Here is a 12,237-nt window from a genome sequence, read left to right as displayed (position 1 = left end):
CCATGGCATTTCTTTCTATCTCGGGCATGGGCATAGGTTTATGAAAAGATTTTCGGATCCATGTATTGTTTGTTCCCCTTCTTTAGAAGCACAAATTGGAAGAGTATGGTCAAGTCAAGTAGTCCCTCTCAAAATAGTTGGGAAGGAAGTAGCTTTATCAACAGGTCAGACCTCACCTACTCTAGACCTGGTACTTTGAGGTGCCAATACCGGGTCTGCATCTGGATTTGACCAAAAAACCATATTTGAGTCTGGATATATTACATGTACCAAACCCATTTTTTTTTTTGAAAAAGTACAGATCTTAATTGGAACTCAGTTCAGACCCAGTTTTGGTTTGAAATTTTACAAACCAAACCCGATCCATATATTACTTGGTTCTTGCAGTCCAATCCGACTAGCTAATTAATGGGACCATCATTGGTTTCAACCCGGGGCCCTATAGGACCCAATTCAGGTAGTGTTCTCGTCGAACCTGATCCATTGACAGGCCAAGAAAGAAAGCACTAACCAAGAAAAGAGTCTGTTCCAAACGGATAGAAGACCCTGATTTTTTTATCCATATTTAGTAACGTTTATCATGGGCCGGGTCGGATCGGTTCGGACCTCAGATCCATTTAAACTCATCCATGTGCGACGCCTGCCATGATTCGAATGCCTGCAATGTGGACTGCACACTCACCGCATAAACAACACAAAAAAAATGTAAGCGTCCAACCACGTGTAACTCAGAGAAACAGAAGGATGAGAGAAATGAAGCTGCTCCACGCAGTTATATCAGCCGTCAGATGGCGTTACACGATCAATCCAAACCGTTGCTTCACTTGTGGACGATCTTCCCTCGAGAATCTCCACCCCACATAAATCTCTCTGACGGTGTCCGTGTGCCAGCTCCCTTCTCTTCTCACCATCCCTGAAACATCTCGCCGGAATCATACTGCAGACTGCAGAGAGGAGCTGTTACTCGCTCTACGTCTCCCTCTCCCTCTCTCTCGAGGTATGTTTCATCTTTTTCTTCATCGTTTTCTTTCCCTTCAAGTAGAATTCACTTGAGTTTATGGTTAAAAAAAAAATCATGGTAGCATCACTCATGCTGATCGTAGATGGGTTTCTTTATGTATAATTAAAACACTTGCATTGCATATAGTAGATCAGAATGCACCATAGTTACCCCAGGAAATAAAATGGATACGAGATGCGTGAAGCGGAAGCTGAGAAGCTAATGCTAAAAAGTAGTATGAGGTAGGAAACCAGATACAATTATGAAGTGATTATATAAGTACTTGAAAAATAAAAAAAATACATAAAATTAATATTAAGGACAAGAAGAAGCACATAAGAAATGACATAAACAAAAAAAAATAATAGGATGTAAAACCAGCAAGCAAGCTTGTTATAAAAAAATTAGAATTCTATCGTACATGGGAAATGAGGGGAAAGTAAGTGGAAAGTGACAAGAAGCAGAGAGAAAAACTTTAAAAAAGCGAAAAGAATCGATTTTAGAAACTACGAGAAAACTGGCTTCTCGCTAAAAGAATCGATTTTAGAAACTACGAGAAAACGGGCTTCTCGCCAAAAGAATCGAGTTTCCCATCTTTTTAAAATCGGGTTTCCCAAAGCTTCTCTTCCTTTTGAAGAAAGTGAAGAGTTTTTGGCTTGTAAACGAGCTTCTGGGAAGCGAGTTTCTCCATGTACGAAGAAGCTTCGGTAACTATGGAATGTACTTTAGGGTGGTCTATCTCCGCCACCAGATACCAAGCAGGTGGTTGGATGTGCACCCTTTACGTGCTGTGATCAACCAACATCATCAATTTACTTACAGCAAGAATTGATGGCAGCTCACCCTTGTCTTGTATTATAAGCAGTTTGGCATGGGAGTTTTCACTGTATCTGGCTCGGCTTCTCGTGGTCCGCTAGGCTTCGATCTGAGATTCAAGACACACAATTGTTATTCTCTGAGAAGGCCACTGGTTGTAGCCTTCAAATCAGATCAACAGGTTGCCCAGAAGCACAAGAGTTCAGCATTATCAACCGCACCAGAGCACCTGCCCCTGGCTGTTGAGACCATTAATCAGCAGCCCAAGAAGAGAAGAAATGCAAAGGCCAGAAAGACGGCAAACGCAGCAGTACTCGACGTCGTCGAGATCGATTACGATGAAGCCGCGGCCGCGCTCGAAAACATATACAAGTTGAGCCCAACCCATGTGTCGGATTTGGAGACGGAAGTCACCGGCGACCGGAAACGGCAGAAGCGGAGGAAGAAGGATGAAGGGAATGCTGATCTTGTGGGTGATGCCATTGGGGTGGTAACGAGTGGGAAGAGGAGGAGGAACAAGCGATTGAGTTTAGAGAACAGGGTTGCTTTGAAGAAGCTGAAGAAAGATGAGACCAATGGTTCGAAACTGCAAGAGAAGAGGGCACAAGATACAGGGGATGTTGATAGGCTGCTGAGGGAGTACTCTGTTTCTACTGATTTGGTTAGCATGGATTGGAAGAAGATGAAGATCCCACCTGTCCTTCCTTCTTCTGAGCATGCCTGGCTGTTCAAACTGATGCAGCCAATGAAGGTGAGGCTCAGTTTTCTACTTTGAAGGCTCTGTGGGAAAAGTTCTGTTTTTTTTTACTTCGTTTTCGCTTTTCTCTTCTTGGATGATTGTTTAAGTGTTTGTCTTTTTGGTTTCAGGCTATTCTTCTGGTAAAGGAAAACTTGGAGAGGGATCTTCGAAGAGAACCAACTGATGCTGAACTTGCATCGGCCACAAAAATGAGTGTGACTAAACTTAGGAGACAAGTGCAAGTGGGTAAAGCTGCAAGAAATAAGCTGATCAAGGTCTCTCTCTCTCTCTCTGCATGTGTGTTAGCAAGCATATGCTTAAGTGCACATGATTTGAATATCAGATGTAGAAAGCAGTATGGCATCATCATTTCCAACTAATTGGATAATCATATAGTGGGGAAAACTCTTCATGTACACTGTACACAGTACGCACTTATGTGAATCATAAAATTTGGATGAGTGTATGTGAAAAATCAAGTCATAGGATACATATTTGGCACTTCGGGTCATTTTGATTGTCAAATATCATGGTCAATATTTCTTTTAAGTTTGGGAACTTTATGATTGCTAAACCACTGACATTTTTGCAACTAGTAGCTAAGGACTGTATAATTCTAGCAGGATTTTCTCTCACAGTAATGTTTCTGATGACCTGTTACAGCACAATCTTCGGCTGGTTCTGTTTGTGATAAACAAGTATTATCAAGAAATTGCAAGTGGGACCAAATTTCAGGATCTCTGTCAAGCTGGGGCTAAAGGCTTGATCATGGCTGTCGACCGATTTGAACTGAAGCGTGGCTTCCGTCTCTCCACTTATGGCCTCTTCTGGATCCGTCATGCAATAATGCGATCATTGACCCTCTCAAGTTTCACGCGTGTTTCATTTGGCTTAGAATCTGTAAGTTTTATCCTCTTGTTCCTCTGCTTGACTCAATTAAGGAATACTCCCAATGGTATAGGGCCCTGTTCTTTTAAACAAAATCATTTATATTTAAACCAATAAAAGACTTTCAAATGGAAACAGCAAATTATGATGCAGTTTATAGTATAATCTCAACATGTATTATTGAATACTTAAAGAGAGCACTTCAGATAGCTAAATTTCTGCAGTGAGAATACTGGGCAGATATTCAACCATTGTTAAGCATTGTCGAACAGAGACTTAGATTCCACATGACATGCTCAGGAATGATATGATGACAATGTTGTCCTCTTCCTGTTCAACTTATCTTCATATAGTCACTGTTCATGGTTTTGAGTCCTTGACCAACAAATCGGCTACCTAGCTCCATGAATTAGTAATGATTGCATTTTGAATGACGGTATTTGCAACCTGAACTTGTGCCTATGTTGTGACCAGTGGTCTTATAAACTTCCATTTGTTTCACTGGTTTAATCAATAGAATCTTGGTTTCATACACATGAATGCTTGTGCATTTTGAAATGATGGTTATCTATGAGATCATCTCCTGTTTTTTCTCTGCTAGTGGTCTTGTAAACTTTCATATATTGAATTTTATGCGGTTCTAGTGATCATATAAAATCTTATTTATTGACCTACTGGCATAACCAACAGGCTTTTGGTTCCACTGGGAAAGAATGCAACATAATTTCTGCTCTGTACTCTCCAATGAGGAGACAGTCCATGTTGAGACCCCGGTGATTGATAAGACCAATAGCAATAGGTTTAGTATTGATCAAGCATATGAAAGTGATTAAAAATCAATTCGATATAGATCCCTAAGTTATTGGAAAATGGCAGTTTCATAGGAAAATCTTGAATGTACTTGATCAATAAAATAAAGCAATTGAAGTTCAAAGCTCTGTGTATCACACATTTGTAGTTTCTAACTCTTATATTATGCAACTGGGAAAATGTGTCTAATTGTATAATGTGTTTAGTAGCATCTGGGTTTAAAGCGGGGGGGGGGGGGGGGGAGGTGGGGAGAAATGGCATCCGGGGAACAGAAGGCTGACTGTGAGATTCTTCTGCAGGTAAGATTAGAGATACAAAGAGCGAAATTCGAACTACTGTTTGAGTTGGAAAGGATGCCTAGTGAAGAAGAGGTCAGAGAAAAGGTGGGGATTTCAAGTGAAAGGTATTTTGACGTTATGAGGGCATCAAAACAGGTTCTCTCTTTGAATGTGAAACACTTAATCACACAAGAAGAGTTGGTGAAGCAGCTAACAGATGTGGAAGGGGTTGGTCATGACAGGCGTAGGTCACCTGCCCTGCTGCGGCTTGCTCTTGATGATGTGGTAATTCCTTCTTCCTTTTGCAAGAAATCCTTTAGATGTTATGTGGTGACAGGTTAAAAGCTTCATTTCTCATGTACCAACTTCTTTTCTTGTCTTCTGAATAGCAGATTTTTCATAGTCCAATAATAGGGTAACCGTATAAAGCACTTCATTTTTCATTTTATTCTCATGGGAAAAAGGTTCATGTGTGCATGTGCATGCATACTGGCCCCTGATGTGTGATGTGTTTGTGTTACAAACATTTATTCCAAGCCACTAACCCTAAGTCAATTGAGATTGATACGGCCTCTCTACAGTCAAGTAGGACTCCATCCAGACTGATCTAAGAGAATCCTCCTATCAGCAATTGTGGACCATAAAGTTCTGATGTGTAAATTAAGATAATGCATAAGGCATATATCTCTTCTTATTTTTATAACCAAGAAGTATGGCTTCATTAAATAATTAAATTTATTATCTACATTGCAATGATGATTACTAATGCTAGCTTAGAGATTTCAATCAAACAAATCCTGCAATAACTAGTTGACCTAAAATAGTCTGTCCATAAGGTGGGACATAGACTTGGTGGCCAACAAGTCCTGTTTTTGGTTTGATTTTGTGGAAACTCTATTAACTAAAAGATACTTGCATGAGTTCCTATTACTCAAGCCAATCGCATGTTAAGTCTCGCTGAGCTGAGCCTAGAATGATAAAGTCACTGAGAATCTTACGCACTCGACTAGGCTCTAGGTTGGGTGTTCCAGTCCTACTTTTGTTTAGATTTTTTTGAGACTTCATTTATGGAGTACACAAATACACTGATCAGTCATTGTAATCACTGTGAACCAGAATAGGAAAAAGGAAAAGTAAGGGCTTGATGATAGTATTAAAATTGTCAAAGGCCTATACCTACTCTGGTGGGGCTTTATCAAGTTTACTGTCAACCATGATCTAAGACAAGTTGGGTGCAGTCACAAAATCTAATTCTAGTATCATTGACTTCTTTCCTCAGAATGGGCAACCTCATTTGAAACCTTGTATTTTCCATATGGTAATTTCACTCTTTCCCATTGGAAGGTGAAAAATTATTTTTTTGAAGCATGTCTTTAACATGTTAATTGGTTTCTGCTGCAGCTAGACTCATTGAAGCCAAAAGAGAGTTTGGTGATAAGACAAAGATATGGGCTTGATGGCAAGGGAGACAGGACCTTGGGAGAGATTGCTGGAAATCTGAACATTTCGAGAGAGATGGTTCGGAAGCATGAAGTGAAGGCACTCATGAAGCTGAAGCATCCAGCTCGAGTTGATTACCTTCGCCGATACATCATATAGCAAACAGCTGCAGCAACGACAACATGAGTTTTGCATTAATGATTCTTCTTTTCATCTTCTTCACCAACATCATAGTCATCATCATTTTAACATTATGACATGACACACCGCGAAAAAGGAAAAGCCTTATGTCATGTCATGATATTTGTAAATATGAATTTATACTAGGCATATATTCAGAATGCAAGCCTTTTCTCCTGTATAACTCATGTTTCTTCTTTTAGGTTTAAAAGATTTCTAAAAATTGTATCATGTATCATATGTAATTTGTCAATTTTCCTCAATTCATATATATGATATGTGATTTTTATAATTCTGTTCTGAGCTAAATTCATATCTTTGTACTTCAGTTCTATGAATTGTATTGATTCTTTTCCAGTTTGGTTGGATGATTAGAAGGGTTGACATTGTTGAGTAAAGTCTTGTTCTTTATTTACTCTTTTGGTCTTTCCCATATTTCTCTCATTTTGCACATTTTTTATTTGTTTAGGAATATACTTGAGTGTTAACAAATATTTTGCAGTAAAAGGAAGAGGACTTACCTGGATTTTACAAAATCCTTTTCAAAATATTTCAAAAGATATAGGATGCCAGTTTCAAGCCTCAGTAATCATTTCAGGTTTTTCTATTTCCAAAACGTGAAGCTCACCACCATGAAATGAAATATGCGATAGAAATCAAACGTGTGTGAATATCTATGCGAGGAATAATAACTAAAAAGATCGAAAACTAACATGAAAAGCGCAAAACTATCAAAGAGATCTTGAAAAATCACCTTTTTTTAACTTTGGGGTCTGTTTAGTTCTTTTATCGGTCCAGCAGTACCTTCGCACAGGTACGATGGTTGTTGCGATGACTTCGGCAACACCTTTGCACAGTTAAGATGGTTGTAGGTATGACAGAATAAAGATCGAGCAGAGAGAGTGTTGGAGTGAAGGCAAGGCTAAGGTAGGTGCTCTCTAGGGCCAATACTCAGACAGAAGAGTTTCATATCGCCTTCCTCCCCTTAGGCTCTAGGGGATATGGATTAAGAGTTTTTTTATCTGAATCCAACACAAATGGATCCATGTTTATCCTTGTGGGAGGATAAGGCTTATCCATGAAGAGTCCTTTATGAAACGCACAGAAGTTTCAGTGTGATGGAGACATACCTCCTCCTGAGGCTTATTTGTATCTTTAACAGATGGATGACTCTCTGGCGTGTCATCGTAGGGTAGAATGGTAGGCCATTTTTGAACTTTGGGGTATGCTTAGTTCTTTTATCGGTTCAACAGTATCTTCGCGTAGGTACAATGGTTGTTGCAATGACTTCGACAATACCTTTGCGCAGTTATGATGGTTATAGGTATAACAGTATAAGGATCGAGCTGAGACAGGGTTAGCCTGAGGGAAGGCTAGCATAGGCACTCTCTCTAGGACCAAAACTCAGATAAGAGATTTTCAGATCCTCTTCCTCCCCTTAGGCTGGAGAGGTTACCCCATATTTATAAGAGTCTAGGTTGAGATATAGACCAAGGGTTTTTGTCCTAATCCAACCGAAATGCATTCGATTGCTATCCCTATGGGAGGATAAGGCTAATTTATGAAGAGTCCTGCACGAAATGGTTTTGGTATGACTGAGACACACCTCTTCTTGAGGCTTATATGTATCTTTAATAGATAGACGATATAGGAAAACATCGTTTCACAGTGACTCAAATGTCATCCTAAGGTAGGACGACACCTATGAGTGTCATCTAGGGGTGGCAATTTCTGACACGACCCGCCAACCCGCCTCTTAGGCGGGTTCGGGTTGGGCTTAAGCCAACCCGTTTAATAAACGGGTCGACCCGCATAACCCGTTTATTAAACAGGTCGGGTTCGGGTTGGGGGTATGCCAACCCGCCAACCCGGCTGACCCGTTTAATAAATGGGTTAGGCGGGTGGGTCAACCCGCCATCCCGCCAACCCGTCTGCCAACCCGCCAACCCGACCCGTCAACCCAACCCGCCAACCCGTCGACCCGTCAACCCATCAACCCGACCCGTCAACCTGACCTGCGAACCTGAGAACCCGTTTACCCGACCCAACCCATTTATTAAATGGGTTGGCGGGTCGTGTCGGGTTACCCGTTTATTAAACGGGTCGGGTTCGTGTTTGCCACAGCCGACCCGTTTAATAAACGGGTCGGGTTTGGGTTGAGGTATGCTGACCCGCCAACCCGTCGGGTCGACCCGCCAACCCGACACTATTGCCACCCCTAGTGTCATCCCAAGGTAGGATGACACCCATGAGTGTCCTCCCAGGCAAGACAACAATCTAGAGTGTTGTCCCAGGGCAGGCCAGCTCTCCAGAGTGTCATCCTAGGTTTAGACAACACTCTAGTGCGTCATCCCAGGTCAAGATGACACTCTAGTGTGTTGTCCCAAGGCAAAATAGTGTGCATGTGTATCATCCGGGGGAAAAGTGAGATTTTATCAAGTTTTTTCTTTTGAAATCTCAATCTTGGAACCCTAAGAACACATTTTCTTAAAAGCATTGAGCATTTTAAAAAAAATGGGTGTTTATAGATGCCTCTTTTTATCATTAATCGAATGTGATTTGATTTCTGACAAATAAACACCCTCAAATAAGATCAACCAAATTTTGAAACAACTAGCTTATCAAGACCATGTTGGGTCTCCTCGAACGAGGTCGGATCAGTGTTTTGGAGCAACTAGGCTATGGAGACCATCTGAGTCTCACCAAACAAGGTCAGGCCAATTTTTGAAAAACAACAGGGTTGCCGAGACTGTTTGGGTCCCATTGAATGAGGTCGGGCCAGTTTGTGAAAACTGGGTTGTGGAGACTATTTGGGTCTCGCTAAACAAGTTTAAGCTAATTTTTGAAAAATAATTGGGTTATCGAGATCGCTTGGGTCTCATCAAATAAGTTTGGGCCAGTTTTTTGAAAACCACTAGGTTGTGGAGACCATTTAGGTCTCATTGAATGAGGTCAGACCAATGTTTTAGGAGCAACTTGGTTGTTGGGACCATCTGAGTCTCGTTTAACAAGGTCAGACCAGTTTTGAGACAACTTCCATTTGGGTCTCGCCGAACAAAGTGGGACTAGTGTCAAGAACAACTGGGTTGCTGAGACCTCTTGGTTCTCATCGAATAAGGTTGGGCTAGTTTTGAAAGGTAAACTAGGTTGTAGAGACCGTTTGGGTTTTACTGAATGAGGTCGAGCTAGTGTGTAAAAACCTCTAAGTTGTGGAGACAATTTTTCAAAAATAGATGGGTTGTTGAGATTGTTTGGGTCTCACCGAATGAGGTCAGACCAATTTTTAAAAATTATTGTGTTATAGAGATCATTTGGGTCTCGTCAAACAAGGTCAAGCCAGTGCTTTGAAAGCAGTTGGGTTATAATGACCATTTGGGTATCGTCGAACAAGGTCGGGCTAGTTTTTTGGATAACTGGGTTGTCAAATCTGTTTGGGTCTCGCTGAATGAGGTCGAACCAATATCGACAATAACTGGGTTGTCGAGACCGCTTAGGTCTCGCTGAACGATGTTGGGCCAGTTTAAAGGGTGAACTAGGTTGTGGAGACTGTTTGGGTCTCACTGAATGAGGTTGGGCTAGTTTTTGAAAACCACTGGGTTGTGAAAACCATTTGGGTCTCACTGAACGAGGTCAGACTAGTGTTTTGGGAGCATCTGGGTTGTGGAGACCGTATGGGTCTCATCGAACAAGGTCGGGCCAGTTTAGGGACAATTGGGTTGTTGATACCATTTGAATCTCACCGAACTAGGTCAGGCTAATGTCAGAAACAACTGGGTTATCATGACTGTTTGGGTCTTGTCGAATGAGGTCGGGCTAGTATTGGTAGAGAAACTGTGAATTTTAATGAAAGCTACAAGTGGCCAAGTTTCTGGACAGAGAGTGATGGTATGACAATACCAACATGTTGAATAGATCAACAACAAGGTTGAGTTTTCCAAACCCAAAGAGGATGAAAAAGCTGGCGCGATAAATGGTAAAACGTTTTGTTGTCTAGACTAGGAAACAAGAAACTTTTGCCGTCCACACACCATGAGACAGCAAAACGCTCCGCCATCCAAGACTGGGGGATAGCAGAGCACTTTGTCATCAAAGATAAGGACGATAGTGAGTTGCCATTTGAGGATTGTGGGATGGCAAACAGACTGCCATCCAGCACTGAGATAGCATGCATGATGTCGTCTAGGATTGGGGGATGATAGAGTACTTTGTCATCCAAGACAAGGACGACAATGCTCTACCATTTAGGGACTATGGGATGGTAGACAGATTGTCGTCTAGCACTGGGACGACATGCCTGATGTCATCCAAGACTGGGGGACGGTAGAACGCTCTGTTGTCCAAGACAGGGACAATAATGCTCTATCATTCAGAGACTGTGGGATGGCAGACAGATTGCAATCCAAGACAAGAATGATAGTCGTCGAGGGCTAAGGGATGACATAGCACTCTGTTGTCCAAGACCAGGATGATAATGCTCTATTGTCTTGGGACTATGGGGTGACAGTTTGACTGTCGTCCATAACTGGGACAACAGGGTTGATGTCATCCAGGAATGGGGATGACGAAACACTCTACCATCCAAGACAAGGATGGGAATGCTTTGTCGTCTGGGGACTATGGGACGACAGACAGACTACTGTCCAGAACTGGTATGGCAGACTTGATGCCATCCAGGACTGGGTGATGGTAGTGCTCTGTCGTCTGGGCACTACGAGATGGTAGACAAACTATCGTCCAAATCTGGGATGGCAAAACTTATGCCATCAAGGACTGGGTGATGGTAGTGCTCTATTGTCTAGGGACTGCAAGACGACAGACAGATTGTCATCCAGGACAGGGGGTGGCAGGGCACTCTACCGTCTAAGACAAGGATGATAGTGCTTTGCCATCCAGGGACTGTGGGATGACAGACAGACAACCATCTAGCACTGGGATGACATACTCGATGTTATTCAAGATTGGGGAACGACAAAGCACTTTATCGTCCAAGACAACGATGATAGTGCTCTACCATCTGGGGACTGTGGGACGACAGGCAAACTGATGTCCAAGACTGCGAAGCAGGTTATATGTTCCCCCCCACCGAACAGGGCAGTTAGCTACATCTCATGATCGGGGGTCCCAAAGAGCACCACGTATGTAAGCATGTGCGTCTCGTATCCCCATGTTTGTCAGCATTAATTAGCGTTGGAGTTTGATAAGATTGCAAAGACTTAAGTACCCTCTCCTCCATTGGTGCAAAAAAAAATGACGATTCTTGAAAAGGAGTGGTTGTAAAGACTTAAGTGCCCCGAAGATGATTATTTAAGACCCAGTCTCTGCACTGCAGGATTATCCGAGAAAGAAATCTCCCCTGGAGGAGGCCATGAACATCAACCCTCTCACTCTCTCTCTCCCTTCTATTTCTGCTTCTGTGCACATCCATTAGAAGATCATACATTGCTCCATCAAGCACCGACTGACCTATACATTGACTCTTGTGAAGCCTGATTCAGAGTTTTTACCCTTACAGGAGGAGGGTTTGGGGGCTCCTCCCAGCGTGGGTATCATCATTCAACTAAATGAGTTGTAGATCCTGATTCAGAGTTTTTACCCTTACAAGAGAGGGGTAAAACATCATCTCACTCTCTCTCCCTTCTCTCTCTACTTCTGTGCACATCCAACAAATGATCCAACATTTCTCCATCAAACACCGACTGACCTGCACACTAACTGTAGCATCGTTCAACTTGATGAGTTGTGAAACCTGATTTAGAGTTTTTGCCCTTACAGGAGGGGGGTTTGGGGGCTCCTCCCAGCGTGAGTAGCATCATTCAACTTGAAGAGTTGTGGAGTCTGATTCAAAGTTTTTATCCATTCATATTTTAAGACATTAGATCTCATTTTTGAACATCCACGCATGTGCAGTTTGCTTTCATCATATTCAGTTGCTTTCTAGATTATACTTTGAATTCTTGTGCATTTTAGATCTATCGATTTGTATGTAACCAAAGCTCATTTTAACTTGAATTTTTTACTGCAACTTCATGCATATGTCTTCATGCTCTCCACCAAAAATCAGATCATTCTGAGTTTGTTTGACCCAC

The 12,237-nt window shown here is 42.0% G+C and overlaps 1 protein-coding gene across 1 annotated transcript; it reads left to right on the top strand.

Annotated features, from left to right (window-relative positions):
* The first annotated feature begins 859 nt into the window (after window positions 1-859).
* LOC149814558 (RNA polymerase sigma factor sigE, chloroplastic/mitochondrial-like) lies at window positions 860-6,443 on the top strand. Its single transcript, XM_089988789.1, has 6 exons — window positions 860-997; window positions 1,866-2,567; window positions 2,684-2,830; window positions 3,219-3,455; window positions 4,553-4,816; window positions 5,933-6,443. The coding sequence occupies exons 2-6, from the start codon at window positions 1,872-1,874 to the stop codon at window positions 6,128-6,130; spliced, it is 1,542 nt and encodes a 513-aa protein (XP_089844915.1). The 5' UTR covers window positions 860-997; window positions 1,866-1,871; the 3' UTR covers window positions 6,131-6,443.
* The last annotated feature ends 5,794 nt before the right edge of the window (window positions 6,444-12,237 follow it).

The sequence above is a fragment of the Nuphar pumila genome, chromosome 15 (assembly GCF_984573655.1).
Source record: "Nuphar pumila chromosome 15, dmNupPumi1.hap1.1, whole genome shotgun sequence".
NCBI lineage: Eukaryota > Viridiplantae > Streptophyta > Magnoliopsida > Nymphaeales > Nymphaeaceae > Nuphar > Nuphar pumila.
This window is presented reverse-complemented; position numbering and strand designations above follow the sequence as displayed.